This window comes from Neomonachus schauinslandi, chromosome 5 (genome assembly GCF_002201575.2).
Source record: "Neomonachus schauinslandi chromosome 5, ASM220157v2, whole genome shotgun sequence".
In the NCBI taxonomy this organism is placed as follows: domain Eukaryota; kingdom Metazoa; phylum Chordata; class Mammalia; order Carnivora; family Phocidae; genus Neomonachus; species Neomonachus schauinslandi.
The window spans coordinates 60,381,034-60,402,720 of NC_058407.1; the positions used below are offsets into that span (position 1 = coordinate 60,381,034).

Here is a 21,687-nt window from a genome sequence, read left to right on the forward strand (position 1 = left end):
AGAGAGGGAACACAAGCAGGGGGAGTGGGAGAGGGAGAAGCAGGCTTCCCGCCGAGCAGGGAGCCCGATGTGGGGCTCGATCCCAGGACCCTGGGATCATGACCTGAGCCGAAGGCAGAAGCTTAACAACTGAGCCACCCAGGCGCCCCAATAAATAAAATCTTTTAAAAAAATTAAATAAATAAATAAAAAATAAAAACTATACCATTTTGCATATTCTTTAGTTTCAAGTAATTTTTCCCTAAAAATATTTAAATGCTAGGGATTTAATAATGAACAAAAATACAATTACCATTAAATAAATGAAAATATTATGCAATTCTCTTCCCCCTTTTCCACACATCTGCTTTTAAAACTTGAGTCGGGTGCCTGGGTGGCTCAGTTGGTTAAGCGACTGCCTTCGGCTCAGGTCATGATCCTGGAGTCCCAGGATCGAGTCCCACATCGGGCTCCCTGCTTGGCGGGGAGCCTGCTTCTCCCTCTGACCCTCCCCCATCTCGTGCTCTCTCTCTCTGTCTCATTCTCTCTCTCAAATAAATAAAATTTTTAAAAAAAATAAAAAATAAAAAATAAAACTTGAGTCAAAATTATAAGTAAAAGTACAAATAGTTAATAAAATATTAAAGGACATGACATATTAATTAAAAATAAATAACCTGATAATGTATACCACAAGAGAAAACTAAAATCCAAAATAGTGTGGCCCTATTATTTCTTATATTTTCTGCAACTCTCAGTATTAGCTCAGTGTGAAAATTAGTGTGAAAACTTGTTCCCCTCTGAAGTGCACTATGTGTATATAACTACAACACAACAGCAACTGGAGCTCCATGAAGGCAAGGACCATTATCTGTTTCAGAGAATTCTGAGAGCCTGGCACATTTGACACATAATAAATGCTCAATAAATTTTGCTAAATTTGCCTATGAATAAGGCATCAAAAATTGGAACCCATTGTCATTATTACACTTTTTCCCCCCACTGTTACACTTTTGTATCGAACTCTTAAGCCTGCTGGGGGCAATTGTATTACTAAGTATACTGGTGTTCAGTAAATGCCTATGTGAGTTAACTGAACCATGAGTATTACTGGATTTCTTAATAGCATTTAAGGCTTAACAAGGAGGCCATTCAAAACATGATAATGCCAACAAGATATTCTGTTAAGAGAACACCAAACCAAACAAAGAAGTTCTTGATAATATGGAAAATTTCCAAATACAGTTTTCAGAATTATGAGCTTTTTACCTTCTTTAAGACAGTCTGCATAAAATTACAGTTTTTCATGAGTGCAAGAAACTGCCAAAGAATTCTAAGCATAGTACTTTCAGATACCACCAGTGACCATAAGAAATATTATATATATAAAAAAATATATTATGCATTGTCTGTGTTGGGCCTGGACAAAACTGGGCCCTATATAGTCTCTCAAAGGGTTGTTAAACTGTATCCCCAACAAGTATGTCAGGATAATATATTTTTTTCCAATCAGAAATGTGGTGGGTAGGGATGCCTGGGTGGTTCAGCCGGTTAAGCGTCTGCGTCCCGGGGTCCTGGGATCAAGCCCCACGTCAGGCTCCCTGCGTAGAGTCTGCTTCTCCCTCTCCCTCTGCTCCCCCATGTGCTCTCTCTCTCTCACTCTATCTCAAATAAATAAATAAATAAATAAATAAATAAATAAATAAATGTCGTGGGTAGAGAAGGCAGGCACTGAAAGGGAATTTCCTGATAACAAAACAATAGATGAGGAACAATAAATAAAAATTTGTTATGAAAAGTCTGAAGCATATCAGGAAAAAAAAGTACGAAAGGTACAGTCAGGGAAAACACATCACATCATCTTAACTGTAAAAAAAAAAAAAAAAAAAAAGGGGGAGGGGAAAGGGTAATACCCTTCTACACATACACTTCAATATGACACAGCTGACCTTCACATTTTCTTTTCTTTTCTTTTTTTAAGATTTTATTTATTTATTTGACAGAGAGAGACAGTGAGAGAGGGAACACAAGCAGGCTTCCCGCTGAGCAGGGAGCTTTATGTGGGGCCAGGACCCTGGGCTCATGACCTGAGCCGAAGGCAGACGCTTAACCACTGAGCTACCCAGGTGCCCCGACCTTCACATTTTCAAAGTGACTTATAAGTCTTTGATTTCTCTTTTGCCATCTTGCCCCTCCCTTCTTAATGTTTTGATCGCATTATTTATATTTAATTACAGATTAAATTAAATTCAAATTAACTAATCTGATTACAACAAATTATGATTCATAACAAAGTTTATAAAGAAGTTGATTAACCATGCTTTTTTCCTTTTATCTTGTCTTAGGCTACAAATGTTAGTAACACTTCAAAAAAAACTGAACCTGGGTAAAAAAACAAATCCATTTTTCTACTTGGGAGAAGTCTTATAAAATGCGAAAAAAAAGAAAACAGGGGTGCGAGGCTGGCTCAGTCAGTAGAGAACGTGATTCTTGGCCTCAGGGTTATGAGTTCAAACCCCATGCTGGGTGTAGAGATTACTTAAAAATAAATATATTTTTTTAAAAAGTCACTTAAGAGGGGCGCCTGGGTGACTGAGTCGTTGAGCGTCTACCTTTGACTCAGGTCATGATCCCAGGGTCCTGGGATGGAGCCCCGCCTCGGACTCTCTGCTCAGCGGGAAGCCTGCTTCTCCCTCTCCCAGTCCCCCTGCTTGTGTTCCCTCTCTCGCTGTCTCTCTCTATCAAATAAATAAATTTTAAAAATCTTAAAAAAATAAAAAAGGTCATGTAAGAAAATAGTGTAGTGTAGTGGAAAAGGATATTGATCTAAAGCCAAAAGATCTGTTACTCTATAAATTTGGTCAGTGACCTCTGGCAAGTCATTGACTGTTTCTAGTCCTTAGGTTCTGTCAAAATGGGGATATTGGAGAGGATGAGGGTTTCCAGCTCCAGCAACCTTCCGTTTAGTTGCTATTACCATTGATAGTCTTACTTAATTGTATTATGTTTGCAAAGAGTTGTAACTTAAATCATCAAAAAGGGTCAATTCAACAAGGAACATACTGAATAATTTGAAAAGATCCATCTCAATAGCATTTAAGCTTTTTTTTTTTTTTTAAGATTTTATTTATTTGACAGAGAGAGACACAGAGAGAGGGAAAACAAGCAGGGGGAGTGGGAGAGGGAGAAGCAGGCTTCCCACTGAGCAGGGAGCCTGATGCGGGGCTCGATCCCAGGATCCTGGGATCACGACCCAAGCCGAAGGCAGATGCCCAACGACTGAACCACCCAGGCGCCCCCATTTAAGCTTTTTTAGATTATTTGCAGCAAATATTTGCTTTCCTATAAAAATAATTTTTTTAGGGGCGCCTGGGTGGCTCAGTCGTTAAGCATCTGCCTTCAGCTCAGGTCATGATCCCAGGGTTCTGGGATCGAGCCCCACATCAGGGCTCCTTGCTCAGCGGGAAGCCTGCTTATCCCTCTCCCACTCCCCCTGCTTGTGTTCCCTCCCTGTGTCTCTCTCCGTCAAATAAATAAAATCTTTAAAAAATAATAATAATTTTTAAAAAGTTTTCAGAGATGTATAAATTTTTAACTTAGTTCTCTCATCTCTTAACAATAAAGTCTTTGTCTTGACATAGATATCTTAACTCCTTCAAAATTAAGTTATTATTTACTTTGTACATAGATACAGAGTTAGAAAGATTCATAGTAAATTAGATTGACACATCCAAACTTGTCAAACAAGTAATACTGCCCACTTTCCATAAGCCACTCAGTTTAAAAAACACTGGAGCAAAAGTGCAAATTCAAATTACAAACCAGATTTGCAACCAACTCTGAAGAAAAAAAAAAAAAGTTTCTATGGACACTTTTTCAGGGTCTTCTAAGAGAAAACAATTATTAAAACCTAGCATAGTATCAACAATATAGTCATAATGTGGGCATATACACCTTAAAACAACACTTCAGCACACCTAAATAATAATGTTACCTAAATAATAATGTTACCTAAATACCTAAATAATAATGTTAAATGTTAGAAGAAGGGATAGCACTATTGTGACACACCCGTAAGAAATATAAAAAACAAATAGCAAAGTAGAAAATTTCAACTAATATTATCTATTAACGTTTACAGACATCCAGTAAGTAACTTACAAAGCATTATGTAATAAAGCTTTTCTACAGATGTTCATCTTACATCCCAAAACATTTCCAAGGAGGGAAAAAAAAAAAACAATTAGAAGCAAGGAATGAGCAGAACTAAATTACCAGTGGCAACATTTATATGCTACCTTACAAAGTGGAACAGTTAAAAGAAAAGGAAGATAAAAGAACAAAACAGATACTAAACTTTTCTGAAACACCAGGCACCCTTGTGCTCGTTATTTAATTAAGAACTAAAATGGCCACAGTACACAATGCAATGTGATTTAACAATGACGTCATTTACAGAAAGCCACTGGAATGAATAAATAGGAGCAACTGAAAAGGTCCGAGGACTGTCCTCTCAGTCATTTCAAATCAATGAATCCACCTTGGTTTTAAAGGAGACTTTTTCTACTAAAATTGAAATCAGTTAAAAGCACTAATATCACCTTCAGAAACAAATATTAGATTAAAAAGGCAAATGATGCAGAAACATTTGACATTGTATTTGATAAAGCATATTATTTTAAAAGAAAAAATTCTCTCAAATGATCTTTTGCAAAAGAATAATTCTGAACACATTTAAATCATCTAAACCTACTTGTCACTAGTATTCAAATACCCTAGTCTAAAATACAACTTTTTAATAAATTAGGTCTCAGCAATCTGACCCCAAGTTTAGCGACACCGTTGGCAAACTAACTCTGGTATCACATTCAACTTAACTTCTAAGAGAAGACATTTTCCTGACCTCGATAAAACCAAGCAGATGTGAATTTTTTATTTTTAGTGCCTGAAATTTGCTTCTTGAGTGAATTATAGCCATCAAGGAAATATGCTCTATTCTCTTGCCAAAGACTAGCCCTGAACTCTTTATTAGGCAGAACTCCCACGAAGTCATACAAACTGTCTTTCAAAGCTGCCCCCCCCCCCCCCCAACCTGGTGGAAGAGTTTTCAGGACACAGCAGTGTCTGAGAAAAAACCTGAAGCTTTAAACTGGAAAAAAACAAGATCTGTGAGAGTGTAACTACAAAATGAGAGGAAAGAGTGCTGATAACTGGGAAACAGTGTTGATTTAAGAACAAAAAAAGCTGCTGATTAAAAAAAAAAAAACCCTCAGAACCCATAGATCATTTCACTGTCTGGAAACTAAACTCAGTTTACTGGGTGGTCCCTTCCTCACTACCACCCACCAGGGGCTGAGCCATAAAAAACACAGGATACTAAGATGGCTGGCTTACTTTGGTTCTAAGTTTGTGCCTTTGCCTGTGTATTCAGCAAACAGAAATAAACCCTGAAAGTCAACAGGAGAGCTTAAACAATTTCTAAAAGATGGTTTTTAAAAATAATAAATATAAACAGACTAAGTGAACACCATGGAAGTTGCAGTCTTCCACAACCATGTAATAATGTCTCACTTTGTAGAGTGCTACGTATCTATCCACTTATCTACAGATGATTTCACATCCAAGGCTCTTTCTACAACATTATACTGCCAAGAGATTGAGTTTTTCCAGTAAAATTACTATATACCAGAAAAGAGGGTAAAATGAGACATTTTTTAGCAGCCAGGCAACAGATGAACAGCACTAAAGCTTCTAGGAAATGATTTTATTATCTTTCATTAAGGATAAAGTTGACCAATTGAAGGGAGAAAAATGTTGCACAAGTACGACCAACCAGAAAGGAGGAAACTTTTCTCTTCGGAAACCACTATTAATGAGGCAACCAATCTCAACTCACAAAATGGCCTTTCAGAAACTCATTCTCTCATTAGTGAATGTCAAGCTGCTGCTACTTCACAGAAAGGCATGCATTTGTTTGAGCTCTGAGACCATCCATAATAGCTAGGTAGCCCTATCCTATGACATATTAAATGGCAGACTTCCCCAGAGCATGATTTAGCAATGAGAGTGCCTAATAACTGTTCTCTAAAGCCTAAGTTCCAAACCTTTTTAGAAATTTGCAAGGATCCAAATTATTACTAAATGGAACAATCCCACAGCTTTGCTTTCCTTTGAGGAAGAGCAAACTGCTGGATACAACCTAAGAGCAAAGAGAAAACAAACATGCTAATGTAGCAAGTGTCTAATTTTCCAGGCTGCTGTTTAGTTTTAACTTTTCCCACTTCTACGGCCAGCCATAAATTTTAGCCTATGAAACACTTGCCACATCTAGAGCATTAAACTTCAAAGAAGCAGATATCTTTTCTAAAACATTTTTAACAATCTAAAGGATTTCTCACATCCTAAGTTAAAACTAACAGGTAACGCCTTACATAAGAACTAATTACAAGCCCTAGCTGACTTGTATGTAGTCTCACCACTTACTTAACTGCTTCTCTGTAACTCAATGTCCTCATCTAGAAAATAAGGCAGTTGTACTAGATGACTTCTTAGGTCCCTTCCAGCTCTTTCTATTCTAAGATCTCCCAATCATTAAGAAAACTGTTAACTTGTTAAGGCTCAAAATGTAGTCATTTTAAACACACCTCAAAAATGTAAGAAAGTGGGCACCTGGGTGGCTCAGTCGGTTAAGCATCTGCCTTCAGCTCAGGTCATGATCCCAGGGTGCTACGATGGAGTCCCGCATCAGGCTCCCTGCTCGGTGGGGAATCTCCTTCTCCCTCTGCTCCCCATCCCTGCTCATGATCTCTCTTTCTCTCTCTCTCTAAGCTCTCTCTTTCTCTAATAAATAAAATCTTAACCAAAAAAAAAAAAAAAAATGTGGGGTGCCTGGGTGGCTCAGTCGTTAAGCATCTGCCTTTGGCTCAGGTCATGATCCCAGGGTCCTGGGATCGAGCCCCACATCGGGCTCCCCGCTCTCCGAGAAGCCTGCTTCCCCCTCTCCCCCTCCCCCTGCTTGTCTTCCCTCTCTCACTGTCTCTGTCAAATGAATAAATAAAATCTTTAAAAAAAGAAAAAAATGTAAGAAAGTTAGGAACCTGAGCAGACCTCCCGCCCACCATTTTCCAAAACTGCAGGAGGCAGGAAATATGGTTGTCTATTTATCTTTTTTTTTTTTTAAGATTTTATTTATTTGACAGAGAGAGACACAGCAAGAGAGGGAACACAAGCAGAGGGGGGTGGGAGAGGGAGAAGCAGGCTTCCCGCGGAGTAGGAAGCCTGATGCGGGGCTTGATGCAGGGCTCAATCCCAGGACCCTGGGACCATGACCCGAACCGAAGGCAGATGCTTAACAACTGAGCCACCCAAGCGCCCGTTATCCTCTTTTATATAAGAACCAATCTAAATGAAAAGAGAACTCTACAATAAAAATAAACAATTCATAAACCCACATATATTCCAATAAAACTAAGTTTGGTGATATTAAACTATTTCTCATCATAATTTTTATATATCATGCAATAATGTAAAAATCTATAGTATCCTGGGTGGCGCAGTGGGTTAAAGTGTCCAATTCTTGGGGCGCCTGGGTGGCTCAGATGGTTAAGCGTCTGCCTTCAGCTCAGGTCATGATCCCAGGGACCTGGGATCAAGCCCCACATCGGGCTCCCTGCTCAGCAGGAAGCCTGTTTCTCCCTCTCCCTCTGCTGCTGCTTCCCCTGCTTGTACACTCTCTCTCTCTGTCAAAAATAAATAAAATCTTAAAAAAAAAAAAAAAAGTCCAATTCTTGATTTTGGCTCAGGTCTGATCTCAGGGTCACGAGACTGAGCCCAGCGTCAGACTCCACACTAAGCTCGGAGTTGGCTTGGGTTTCCCTCGCCCTCTGCCCCTCCCCCCTCAAATAAATAAATCTTGAAAAAAATCTTGTGCTCTTTATTAAAGATTAGCTCCATCACCACAGAATTTAAAATAAATTCTAAATAGACGTCCGCTTTTTTAAATGGACATATCTCAAATTAACCAACAGTGAAACACTATTTAAAATGAATAGTTGAATATTGTGGTCAACTGATTCAACATACATTCCAATACATACCTCTTCCCTGAGGACTCTTTCCCTTCAATGCTCTCCTTATTCCTAATTCCTCTCAACTCCACCTCCCCACTCCATTTCAGGCCTTACTCTCCCTTTCTCTCCCCTCCCTTAACCATACGCTACTTTAAAAGCAGTCTAGGGCGCCTGGGTGGCTCAGTTGGTTAGGCGACTGCCTTCGGCTCAGGTCATGATCCTGGAGTCCCGGGATCGAGTCCCGCATCGGGCTCCCTGCTCGGTGGGGAGTCTGCTTCTCCTTCTGACCTTCCTCCCTCTCATGTTCTCTGTCTCTCATTCTCTTTGTCTCAAATAAATAAATAAAATCTTTAAATAAATAAATAAATAAATAAATAAATAAAAAATAAAAGCAGTCTAGGAAGTGGTTCTCCTAGCTAGGAAGTACCAGAATCACGTAGGAAGCTTACTGAAAATATACATTAGTGTAAGGGGACGCAGACAGATTCTACTTTTAAGATAACTAGAAGTTTGTTTGTTTGTTTTTTTTTAAGATTTTATTTATTTATCTGACAGACACAGCGAGAAAGGGAACACAAGCAGGGGGAGTGGGAGAGGGAGAAGCAGGCTTCTCGCTGAGCAGGGAGCCCGATGCGGGGCTCGATCCCAGAACCCTGGGATCATGACCTGAGCCGAAGGCAAACCCTTAACGACTGAGCCACCCAGACGCCCCAATAACTAGAAGTTTAAAAAATTAAACCTTAACTAACCAGCTTGCTCAGAGAGTAGGATATTCTAGCTAACTAGAGATTAACTATGTGACTTTTTTTGTTGAAAATCCTTCTGGAACCCGCTATATCACCTTTCCCTCACTTAAGAGTTACAGTTCGGGGCGCCTGGGTGGCTCAGTCATTAAGCGTCTGCCTTCGGCTCAGGTCGTGATCTCAGGGTCCTGGGATCGAGACCCATATCGGGCTCCCCTCTCGGTGGGAAGCCTGCTTCTCCCTCTCCCACTCCCCCTGCTTGTGTTCCCCCTCTCTCTGTGCCTCTCTCTGTCAAATAAATAAATTAAAAATCTTAAAAAAAAAAGTTACAGTTCATAAGAAATACCTGATTATTTAATAACTGTCCTACAAATAGGTCAAGTTTATAATCAATTCTCATCCTATGAAGCGGTGGGCCTGCAGCCCAAATAAAGTTCTCGAGGTAAGAATGGTTTACATTTTTAAAGGGTTGTAAAAAGACAAACAAAAAAGAATACTACGTGGCCCACAAGACCTAAAATATTTACTATCTGGCCCTTTATAGAAAAAATTTGCTGACCCTTGTTCTGTAGCACCAAAAGCGCTGGAAGTACAGTGACCCCAGGGACACTGCCCAGAAATGCTCCTTTCTCCTAAGATTAACTGAAAAAAAAGTTTCCGTTAAGTCGGTTCCAAATGACTTAAATAGAATCATTGCTATTTCTCTAATCGACTTGCCCTCTAGAAACTGTTACCCACAAAAATCTCTATTTCCTTCCTTAGACTCAACAGTTTCAGTTAAGATGCTAGTTAGCTCTGGAAATTAATGTAAAAGATTGGAAGCCTTACCTGGGGCGTTTGCTATAGCCAAGGGCAGGCTTGGAAGCTGGTGCACCTGGATTCCTGAAGCACCCAACGCACTGAGGTTAATGGTCTGGAGGCCAGGCATGGAGGAGAGCTGAGCAGCATTCACAGTGACTGTGCCGGTAGGGATGGAGGCAGCTGAGGCAATGGGTGTAAGGGTGGTATTGCTGCTGCTGGTCTGCCCCAAGGAAACACCCTGCATTGGGGCCAAGGTGATTGTCTGGGCCTGTGGGTTCTGAACTTGGAGATTCTGCAGCTGAAGAGTCTGCCAACTGACCTGTCCATTGGGCCCCACTGTTGGTGTCCGGATGATGATGGGGCCAGAGTTTGGAACAGCCTGAAGCTGGAGATTCTGGAGGGTTTCCTGGGAGATAGCTTGGGTTGTAAAGGTCTGCCCTGACAATGGTGCCGCTTGAAGGGCCTGGAGAGCCTGTCCCCCTTGAACTAGCTGAGGCTGGATAAGAATTTGTTGCTGCTGCTGCGTCTGCTGGTTTTGCTCTCCCTCTTTTTGCTGACTTGCTTGCAGAGAGCCTCCAGATGTCTGGTTCTGCTGGATGTTTAGAGCATCAGACCCCTGTAGCCCACTGACCCTCTGGGGTGTCTGCCCTTGAGAGTTGGTCCCTGCTGATCCGCTGGTGGTAAAGTTCATAATTCCCATGTTGCTGGTGGTTGTAGTTGTTGAGTAGCTATTGGCATTGGTGAAAAAGGAGCTGGAACTGGCTTGTGATGATACCAAACTGGCAGAACTGATGGCAGTCCCTGAGGTGGAGGGCTGTGAGCCACTCTCCTGGGACCCAGAGCTGCTGATAGTGACTGCCTGAGAGCTAGGAGTCAAGGTAGCTGCAGAAACGCTGTTGACAGGTAGCAGGGTGATATTCCCATTCAGGGCCACTGGTACGTTGGTCACATACTGAGTCTGTCCTGAGAGTACATTATTAGCCAGGCCCTGGAGGGGGACAGCCTGCTGGAGTAGGTTTGGCATAGCAGCAATGATGTTGCCTCCACTTCCTCGATTTGTGATGATCTGTTGGTTTGCACCTGGTATGATCTGTATCTGACCGGAACCATCCTGCTGCACTTGGGCCCCAGTGGCTGCGAACTGCAGCTGCTGCCCATCAACGGTCTGGAACTGTGGGATTACTTGATACTGAATATTAGGCATCACTCCAGGTAATCCTGTCAGGACTTGCTGGTTCTGTAAATTGGAGGTGGCAGCCACAACATACTGCCCACCAGAGACCGTGCGATTCTTGGAAGACTCACCGCCATTGCTGCCATTGGTACTGCTGCCACTCTGTTCCTTTGAGGTAGGGGTAGCCCCAGAGGAGGAAGAGATGATCTGCCAGCCATTGGCACCCTGTGAGAGCTGTGTGGCTGTGAGGTCAAGCTCACCTGTGCCCCCTGACTGGCTTGGGCCCTGGGAGTTGTTGCTGTTTTCATTGGGTGACTCAATTCTGCTGCAAGTTGCTGCCAGCAGAGCCAGAGGGGATGGCTGGGATTCCTGGCCAGAAAATAAGGGAGAGGATAGGAGTTAGTTTAGTGACACCCAGCTGCCAGCCCAGGGGGCAGTATAAAACAAGTAAACAGCAAAACAATGCAGACAAAGAGGGAAAGAAAGGAAGGAAAGAAAGCTAAGAAAGGAAAGGAAAGGAAAGGAAAGAAGGAAGGAAGGAACACAGAAAGAAAGAAATAGCTGACCTATCTATACTGCTGAAATCCTCATCTCGGGGATCTGCCAATCATTTGTCTCACTATGCTAACTTCCCTAGCTAAAAAAGGGTTTAGCCCCTTCCTAAAAATGTTTCTGTGAAAAGACAATCATCTAAGAATATCCACATTCTCTTAACTTCTCCCCCACTCTGTCCTGATCATCACTTACCTGCCCTCCTCCTCCTCCACTGCTGCTACTGCCTGTGCTGCTGCTTCGAGCCTGAGAAAAGGCACCACCACCATTACCACTGCCCCCATTATTGCCACCAACTCCTTTTTCAATCTTCACCACAGCTGTCATTTCATCCATGGAGTGATCTTGGTCTAAAAAGAATTAAAAGATAAACAACTTAAAGCTGGGGGAAGGAAAAGGGTAAGGTGAGGAGGAGTAAAGGACACTATGATGAAAAAGAAATAATTAACAGTAAGATGAAAGGCACTAGTGTAAAAAAAAAAAAAAAGTGGAGTGGAGAAAGGGCAGTTGTAGGACATCCAGAACACAGTAGCGCTAAAACTGGGCCTCAATTCTCCCTTGCACAAAATTAAACCCAGAAAACATTAAAAATGTACTTTTCACATAGGAAATGTGAGGGGCGGTGGACATGTTCAAAGAATTTCAAGATACAAAAAATTATCCTGGTGAAAAAAAGGAGGATAGGTAAGGCAAAAAACAACATGTGGGTGGATGGAAAGCTTGCTAAAATTAGGGTCAAAGGATATGGAGAAAGAGAAAAATTCAAGTGTAAAAAGGACCAAGAGGAGAAGAGGGGAAAAGGGAAAAGAACAAATAAAAAGTGTGAGTGGGGAAACATTTGGGAATACTGCTAAGGGGCTAAAGGGGTCCAGGGCTTAGGAATCTGGAGGTTTCGGGGCGGACAGAGGGCGGGCCCTAGAAGGAAAGGGCGGTTTCGGGGTGAGGGGCGTGGAAAGGGCGGGACGGTGGGGGGGAGGGGAAACCTACGGGGGGAGGGGGGGGCCTTGGGGCGGGGGGCGCCCCCAGAGGGGGGACCAGGGAGGCGGTTGGCCCGGGCGGGGCCTGCACTGCTCGGGCCGCCCCCGCGGCTCCAGCCCCCGGCGGGAGGAGCCTCAGGCGGGCGGCCGAATAGTGGGGGGTAAGGCCCGTCCCCCGTGGCCGGGGCGGGCAGGGGGCGGGCGAGGCCACGCTGCCCCCTCCCCCGGGGCGGGCGGCCCATCCCCCTCTTTCTCGCAGGCCCCGCCACTGCCCCTTCTCCCTCCCTTCCCTCCGCCCCGGGCGGGACCAAGGCCGCCGCCGCCGCCTCCCGCCCGCCCCCCCTCACGGCGGGGACCGCCCGGTCGGCCCTCGCGCGCGCCCCCTCATTCCCCTCCCACCCCTAAGCTTGGAGTGGACTCATCCTTACCGCTCATGGTGGCAGCTGAGGGACGAGCTCAAGGGGGTCCTGTCCGGGGGGGTTGGGGGGGGCCGGGAAAAACGCGGACGCTGACGAGGCAAGCGAACCCGGACCGGACAGGGGGGGGGGGGGTAAGGAGGAGGGAGCAGCGCGCCACAAGCCCGGCCTAGGCTCCGCCCCTTAGCTGCTGCCCCGCCCAATGAGGGAGGGAGAAAGGAGGGACTTGCAGAAGAAAGACGGGTAGGTTGTCCAATGACAAGACTCGCTTGCTTTCTAAGGCGTGTAAGACAAAGTTGCGTGCCTGGTGTCCGCCCAAGGAGGCCGCCCTCTCAGTTTTAAAAGCCAATGAAAGACGCAGGAAGTGACGATGGGCGGGAACTAGTGATGATAGGCTTGGAAAGAAACCAGTTAACTGCCAGGCGGGCTCCCTGAACGGTAGGGATAGGAAGAACTTTGATTGGAATGACAGAACAACGACCAACCAGAACCCTGGACATGCCTGGGCAAAGTCCCCGGTGGGAGGCGGTAAGAAGTAGGCAGAAATGGGATAGGATGAAGCTGATCAAAACCAATCAGAAATCAGGCGGGCAGCCAAGAAAGTTATGATTGGATTAACACTGAAAAAAGACACGATAGAACGCAAATTGACGTGAATGAAAAGCCAATTAAACGCTGAATGGACTCTGAGGGCGGGATTTTGGAGTGGGCAGAGGAGAATTGGCGTCTCCCTCAGTCACTCAGTCCAATGAGGTGGCGAAGGAAGCCAGGCACCGCCTCCAACTTGGCCAATGGGAGCTACTAGAGCCTCGGTCCTGGGGGGAGGGAGCAGGGCTGTGCCAAGAGGAGTCCGTCGCCATTTTGGCCCTCTTCAGGGGACGTCTTTACAGTGATTAGGTGGCATGCTTCAGTGGAGCTCTGCTGCTCAACAAGTGTCAGAGCCAAGACAGTTGGTGCGCAGTTTTACCTCGCCACCAGGGCTCGTTTGAGCTTTCACTTACCCGTTCTTAAAAGTACCTCTTAAGTCTCACCCTTCCCGGGGTTGGGCGGGCAGGCAGGCGGATGCCTCTGAATGTGGGTGTAAGCCCTGTGGGTGCGTGCACGACGAAATCTGGCGACGCGCTCATACAGTTAGTACCGAGCTGACAATTCGCAAGGGCTTTGTGAGACCAGCAAACGCCATTTTATTAACTTCTCCCAGATAAAAAGTGCTAACTACTTAATTTTTGTGGGGTTAACTTTTCAAGAGTTGGTCTTTGAGGCTAAAAGACATTGGAGAACCTCCCAGAGTCAATGTCCTAAAAGCCACTTCCTGTTTCTCCCCTTTATTGTAAATACCGTCTAAGCATAAAGCAGGATGGCAAGATAAAGAGTTCTCCCCCTGCTCTTCTCTCTCTCCGTCAAATAAATAAATAAAATCTTAAAATAATAATAATAATAATAAAGCCTGGATCCCCCCTAAAACAGGCCTCTGCCCCTTTGCGTAGGCCCTGAAGAAAGTGAAGTGATTGTTAAATGCCTGCTGTGTTAGGTGCCTAGGTCAGTTAAACATTCTGCCTCTTTGTGTCATGCTCAAGGAAAATATCGGTACTAGAGAAGTTACCTATTTTATAAGAAATTTAGGCTGGGAAATAACTGGCCCAAACTCAACAAAGCTAGTAAGTTGTAGTGCCAGATTCCAGTCCAGAATAGTCCCACAAAAAGTCATCTATAGATTCTTTTTTTTTTTTTTTTTAAGATTTTTATTTATTTGTTTAACACAGAGAGAGCACAAGTAGAAAGAGCAGCAGACAGAGGGAGAGGGAGAAGCAGGCTCTCCGGCGAGCAGGGAGCCCGATGCGGGGGCTCTATCCCAGGACCCTGGGATCATGACCTGAGCCGAAGGCAGCTGCTTAACGACTGAGCCACCCAGGTGCCCCAAGTCTTCCATAGATTCTTAAATGAATAAAGCATGCCTGGTATAACCATTTATAAAAATGGGCTTAATAAAATTATATATATAATTTTTGTAATGTTTTTGTATTGTTCCCTTCTAGCTCCTGAAAAAAAAAAAAAATCTCTAACTTCTAGGACAGCTCAAATGGCATCATACTCTTGTGTACTTTTATATAAAACATCACATTACATTACAAATCACAACAGCATCTCCCTAGATCAAAGTTTCTCAAAATATAATGTCAAACAGTCTCTATCCAAACGCTTGGCTGCTTTGTTTAAAAAGGTAGATTCAGGGGTGCCTGGGTGGCTCAGTCAGTTTAGTGGCTGCCTTCAGCTCAGGTCATGATCTCAGGGTCCTGGGATCTAGCCCCACATCAGGCTCCTCTCCTCCCACTCATGTGCGCTCTCTCACTCTCACTCTCTCTCAAATAAATAAAATCTTAAAAAAAAACAAAAACAAAACTTCTCTGGGCTTCCTCATGTATAAAATAGGAATAATGAAAATCTATCAAATAAATAAATAGATAGATAAAAAAATAAAAAGGTAGATTCCTAGTCTCCCTCTCAGTAGTAAATCGGTGAATCAGATTCTCTGGGGTGAGGCTTGAGAATATGCATTTTTAACTAATTCTTTCAAGCTGATTAGTCCCTAAGGCAAAGTTTAAGAAACAAAAAGGGATGAAACTGTAAAGAAGAAACAGAAGGGAAGAAACTTCCTGGATGTTAGAAACTGCATTAGTCATCTTTGTAAACCAAGCTCTGGAGATTCTAACAGCTGTTTAATGTATTCAGCAAAAGACCACACCTAAACTTGCCGGGGATGGGGGTGGGTGGGGGAGGAGCTAACATAGAGCGGTCCTCCGAATGTTTCCTGTATATACGTATTGTCTAACTTAATCCTTTCAATTAATTTAAATTGCCATCCCCTTTTACAGATGAGAAAATTGAGGCTCAAATACTTGAATTATGATGGTTCTGTTTAGTTCCAAAGCCTGTGTTTTATTCCCATGGTTCTAAGCTAATCTATCCCTGAAATGGGAAATAGAGTTTGATTTTATCCTAGGTACTGAGAAAAAGGTCTACTTACTGATAAGAGAACAAATGGGCATGATCCATCTTGTCCAATTCATCTGTGAAAACCTGAACAAAATTTCTTTAAACAAAACTAAGATAAATTCTAAAATAATGAATAACTTACTTCAAGGTTTCTCAAATCCCACACATGCCAGTGTCTGTCTACATAACCATTTGTGAAATCATTTAAATAACTCCTCATGACTGTGTTTAAAAAGCAACATGGGTATTTGAGAGATGTTTTACTTCAAAATCAATCGTAATAGTATAGGCACTAAGTGGTAACATTCCAGAGTGGCAGTCAAGGTTCTTGTGGTCTGCCCTTTACTTATTCAGGTTCATCTTCCATTCTCTGTTGGACTCTTCCCCCAAAGCATTCTTTCTTGGGTCTCCATAGTCCAGAACCACAATTTACTCAGCTTACCCTCCTTCTGGGTTACCAACTCTTCCTCTTATCTTTGATAAGAATGACTTCTCTGGGCGCCTGGGCGGCTCAGTTGGTTAAGCGACTGCCTTCGGCTCAGGTCATGATCCTGGAGTCCCTGGATCAAGTCCCGCATCGGGCTCCCTGCTCGGCGGGGAGTCTGCTTCTCCCTCTGACCCTCCCCACTCTCATGTGCTGGCTCTCATTCTCTCTCTCAAATAAATAAAATCTTTAAAAAAAAAAAAGAAAAAAAGAATGACTTCTCTGAAGTCTTTTCCTAACTCCCCCAGATGGAATACTCTGTCCACTATGTTTTTATATACCTCCATTAGAGGTATCTAAATATCCAATCTCCTCCAACTAGATAAAAGCATTCTGAGGGCCTGGATAATGCCATTTCACTTTGTATCCTCAGGGCCTAGCATATAATTGACACCCAGTAAACAAACACTTAAGTGAAAGAAGCCTAGTCCCCCAAATCCTGAATAGATCTCCAGATAATACAATGCCAATAGATCTCCAGATAATACAATGCCAACTCTCAGCCTTCAGTTGTTTGCCTTTTACAAATTAAATCATTCTTCCTGATTTTGAAGCCACTCTTGTTTTCATCAATTTTTCACTTGGGGCACCTGGCTGGCTTAGCTGGAAAGGTATGCGACTCTTAATCTTGGTGTAGTGAGTTCCAGCCCCATGTTGGGTGTAGAAATTACTAAAAAAATAAACTTGGAAAAAAAAATTGTCCCACTTAGCAATCTGGTAACTGGGAACATTTTACAAAATAAAATATGCAGATATTTCAAAACCTTCCTTTTACACCATCACTGTAAACTTCCTTCTCAGTTAGCTTTCAACTACAGCTATTAAATACAAAACAGACTTGGGGCACCTGGGTGGCTCAGTTGGTTGAGCGTCTGCCTTTGGCTCGGGTCCTGATCCCAGGGTCCTGGGACGGAGCCCCACGTTGGGCTCCTTGCTGGGTGGGGAGCCTGCTGCTCCCTCTCCCTCTGCCTGCCGCTCCCCCCGCTTGTGCTCGCTAGCTCTCTCTGTAAAATAAATAAATAAAATCTCTTAAAAATAAATTGATAAATACAAAACAGACTAATTTTTTTGAGAGAGCTCGCACACATGCATGAGTCGGGGTGGGGCATGGGGGCTGAATCTCAGGCAGGCTCCACGCCCAGCACAGAGCCCTACACAGCTTCTCCATCCCACGATCCCACAACCCTGAGATACTAACCTGAGCTAAAACCAAGAGTCTGATGTTTAACCAACTGAGCCACTCAGGCGCCCCTAGATTTTTTTTTTTTTACCTGTTCTGCCTACTCTAGGATAAAGAAGCTCAGGAAAGAAAAAGTAAGAGAGAGTCCCTGATAATAAAGTATCAACAGTCTTCTAAGCAAGAAAGCTTCTCTCTGAGCAAGAAAACAAGCCTAGAGTTTTCACATCATGCTATCTAGGGTCATCTGAAGTGCAATGGTGACTGGAGAAGCTGGATGGATCATCACACACATCCCTCAGTCTTTTCAGGGCCCTGAAAAGGCAAAAAACTAAGAAAAGGACTGTAACGAATCTGGTTTCTGTTTGGGAAGCCCAGAACCTGTTGATGAGAAATCCAGGACTGAGTACAGATATTATTATTATTACAGATATTATTATTATCATTATTTAAAAGGATTCATTCTTTATAAGGAAATGTACCTTTGCTATGTCTTTATTTCCTTATTTGAGAACCATTGTGGTTCATCCCTGTCTATTCTGTACCTTGTACTTGGAAAGGCCTCTGTTCAGTCTGGCAACCTCTTGGTGGCTCTGGCGATCTTGAAGGCCTGGAGGGGGAAGAAGGGCTTGGGGGTTGGGAGGGGAAATGAGAGTTTTTGAGAGTTGGGAGGCATGGTCAACAACACAACTTAGTTATTGTTGGAGCTGAACCCTGGCCCAAACTTCTCGAATATTCTTTTCTGAGGGTTGCAAGATGACAGGCCTGACTTTAAACCCAGCTGATGGTCTCTAGAGCTTGAAGACACTTTGGCAAACAAAAGCAGAGGTGGTTTGAGGTGGTGGGAAAGAGAAGAGGAAGATCTGAAACTAAATTCCACAACCCATCTGCATTCTAGAGAGCTAGAGAGGCAGGCTCAGGCACCAGGAAGGCTCAGAGAGGAGCCTAGACCCCAAACTGAGCAAGCGGACAGCTTATCTGAACATTTAAATCTGCCCCCTATGGACTCCGGCTTGACACAAACGCATAATCAAAACATTTTCCTCCCCTAAAATATCCAAACCCTTCAGATTCTTCAGGGATCCTTAGCTCACCAGACCTGGAAGCATGCCAGTGCTTAATGCCAATGTACCCACCAGTCACCCCTACCCAGACCTCTGCACCCCAGGGGTGACTGCGGTCCTGCCTGGCAGTTTAGCATTCTAAGAAGAGTAAAGTTCCTCTTTTAACCAAAAATGAAACAGTTTCCTCTCCTGGGACAAATAGTCCTGAGTCCCCTCCAGAGTCCAGAGCTGAGTTACACCACTCCCAGCTTTCCATTCCCAGAAAAGGAAAATGGCCCCAACACGACAGGCGCGTCAGGACTGGAAAAAGGACCTGGCCTCCCACAGGCTGGAGGAAGGAAGGGGAGGAGAAGGGAGGGGGGCCGGCCCGGTTTCCCCCTCCCACGGAACTGGGGCCACCCTAAGGGCGGGCGGAGGGCCGGGCTGGGGGAGGAGGGAGCTGGATTCATAAACAAACCCGCCTGGGCCACGAGGTGCCCAGAGGAATGGGGTGGGGTTTGCCGGCCTCTCGGGCCCAGCCTGGAGCTGGAAGTCTGGTGTGAGCTGGGCTGGGCCTCTCCACCCCCAGTTTCCGGAGAGGGGTGGGCCCTCTGGCTCTCCCCAACCGCAAACCCCTCCTTCCTGCTTTGCCCTCCCTCCCTTGGGCCGAGAAGCCAGCTGAAGTTCGTACAGGCAGAGGCGTGACACCTAACTTCTCGTCTCTTTTTCCGGAAGTTTGCACTGTCCCCAGGACTAGTGGGTGGTTCCTGTGGGGAGAAGGCCCTGGAACACCATGTTCATTCCTTCCTGAAGTGGCCGGGAAGACGGTGGAGAGGGAAAGGTGGGAGGGGGAGGGAGCTTCACAGACTTTTGCCTCCAAGAGGGGTTTTTCCCACCACTGCCCTGTTGCTGATGCCCAGTTTAGAGGTAATCTTTACCAAGGCCTGCCTTCTTTCTGCTCTCCCATCCCCCACCACCGCAGGTGCTCAGACGTGCCTGGACAAAGGTCCCCGGGAGCCTCCCAGGAAGCCTCCCTCTTCAGTCACTCACAACAAAACTAGTGACTAACACCTGTAGATAGTATAGTTATCTCCTTACTGATTAGGAAGTACATTCAGGACTTGAGAAATGTGCCCAACCAAGGTCCCATGGCAGAATGAAACTCTCTGACAACAATTCTACTTCTCTGGCATTTCCAGAAGTATGATGATGCACTTAACTACTGGTGGAATGTGAACATTTCTTTATGTATTCTTGTAATTAATTTTATTTTTTTTAAAGATTGTATTATTTGAGAGAGAGCACAAGGGGGGGAGGGGTAGAGGGAGAAACAGACTCCCCACTGAGCAGGAGCCCAATGTGGGGTTCAGTCCCAGGACTGGGATCACGACCTGAGCCGAAGGCAGGCGCTTAACTGACTGAGCCACCCAGGCGCCCCTCTTGTAATTAATTTTAGGAAGAAATTGAACTACATACCAAACCTATCATTTCAGAGGGGGTGTTGTAATGATAAAGAAAAAATGGTATACTATGGAACAAGGGGAGCCTGATAATGTTAAAAATTATGCAGGTGGAGTGGGAATGATTGAAGGTCTGGGGAAATAAACTGTACATTCTGGTTTCACCATCTAACATGTGGCTATTTTTTTTTTTTAAAGATTTTATTTATTTATTTGAGACAGAATGAGAGAGACAGAGAGCACATGAGAGGGGGGAGGGTCAGAGGGAGAAGCAGGCTCCCCGCCGAGCAGGGAGCCCGACGCGGGACTCGATCCCGGGATTCCAGGATCATGACCCGAGCCGAAGGCAGTTGCCCAACCAACTGAGCCACCCAGGCACCCCATGCGGCTATTTCTAAGGAAGAATGGAAATTCTTAAGTGACTGGCTAGCTTAGATGGTACACAAGCTTCCTTCCATTCTAAAGTTTAAAAGCAATTAAAGAGTACTATAAGGCAGGAACCGGAAGCCAGAGAACAAGAAACACTGAGCTAGTAGAGTCAGGAATTTTCTTGAGCCACAGCCACAGCATCACCAGGCCTACCATCAAAGGGCCCAGAGCTGAAGAGGAAGGTTTCTTGCTCCCTGCAGTGGAGAGTGCAGGACAGCGTGAACAGGTCCTGGAATGGTTCCACCCCCAATCCTGGGGGATTTTGCCTGGTTAGTCTCCTCATTCCTGCCGGATGCACACGGGCCTGAAGGGAGGCACTGCTACCTGTGTAGTGTCTGTCGCAGAACTCTGCTCAGTCCTGCTCAAGGACAGCCAGTCCAAGCTGCCAACCTCAAGCTGATGCTTCTCTCAGTGCCTCCTCCCAGACCTCAACCCACTCTTTGCCTGTACACACCAGCAGCCATGGAGGTTGGGGCTCAGTTGGAGCTCAGCTCCCCCGTCCATAGGGGGTTGACTGCCTAGGTCCCCTGAGGCTTAGCCTCCTCTCAGCTTCAAAAACAGAGTCAGACCACCAGACACGTGCATTATGTGTCCCTCATGTAATGTAATAGGAAAACTGCATCACCTACCAAGTATTCTTTCCAAAAATATGGAACCTGAATCTAAAGGAGTCTTTAGATGTAATCGCTGGCTTGCAGAAAATATGGGGGCTGGCGGAACAAGGTAAGTGGAAACACAAAGAAACAAATAAGAAAAATCCCAAAGGTAGGACATTATACAGGGCAATTGACTGTTTATTCAACAAGTCAGTGGCATGGAAAAAGAGGAGGAAGGGCTGTTCTTGCTTAAAAGACACTCAAGAGGCAAAACAATCACATGCAATATGATCCTATTTTGAACAATCACTTGTTAAAAGACACTCCGGGGACAGTTGGGAAAATTTGAATAAGGACTGGGTATTACATGATATTAAGGAATGATTGTTAATTTGGGGGGCATGATAATAGTATTGGGATTATATAAGGACATGTTTTTATTAGCAATGCATATTGAAATATTTAAGGGTTTACTGTCATGTCTATAAATTATTTTAAAAAATTTTATTTAGGGGCGCCTGGGTGGCTCAGTTGTTAAGCGTCTGCCTTCGGCTCAGGTCATGATTCCAGGTCCTGGGATCGAGCCCCACATCGGGCTCCCTGCTCGGCGGGAGGCCTGCTTCTCCCTCTCCCACTCCCCCTGCTTGTGTTCCCTCTCTCGCTATGTCTCTCTGTCAAATAAATAAATAAAATCTTTTAAAAAATTAAAAAAAAATTTATTTAAGTAAACTCTACTCCCCACGTGGGGCTCAAACTCAACGACCCCGAGTTCAAGTCACATGCTCTACTGACT

The 21,687-nt window shown here is 44.3% G+C and overlaps 1 protein-coding gene across 1 annotated transcript in view; it reads right to left on the reverse strand.

Annotated features, from left to right (window-relative positions):
* Positions 1–12,810, reverse strand: part of SP1 (Sp1 transcription factor) — a 49,493-nt gene extending 36,683 nt beyond the window's left edge. Inside the window, exons 1-3 of the mRNA XM_021686704.2 lie at positions 12,724–12,810; positions 11,514–11,668; positions 9,620–11,135 (exon numbers count right to left, since the gene is read on the reverse strand). Coding sequence (XP_021542379.1) covers positions 9,620–11,135; positions 11,514–11,668; positions 12,724–12,730 — 1,678 coding nt within the window. The 5' untranslated portion in view covers positions 12,731–12,810. The remainder of the gene's footprint in view (positions 1–9,619; positions 11,136–11,513; positions 11,669–12,723) is intronic.
* Between the last annotated feature and the right edge of the window lie 8,877 nt (positions 12,811–21,687).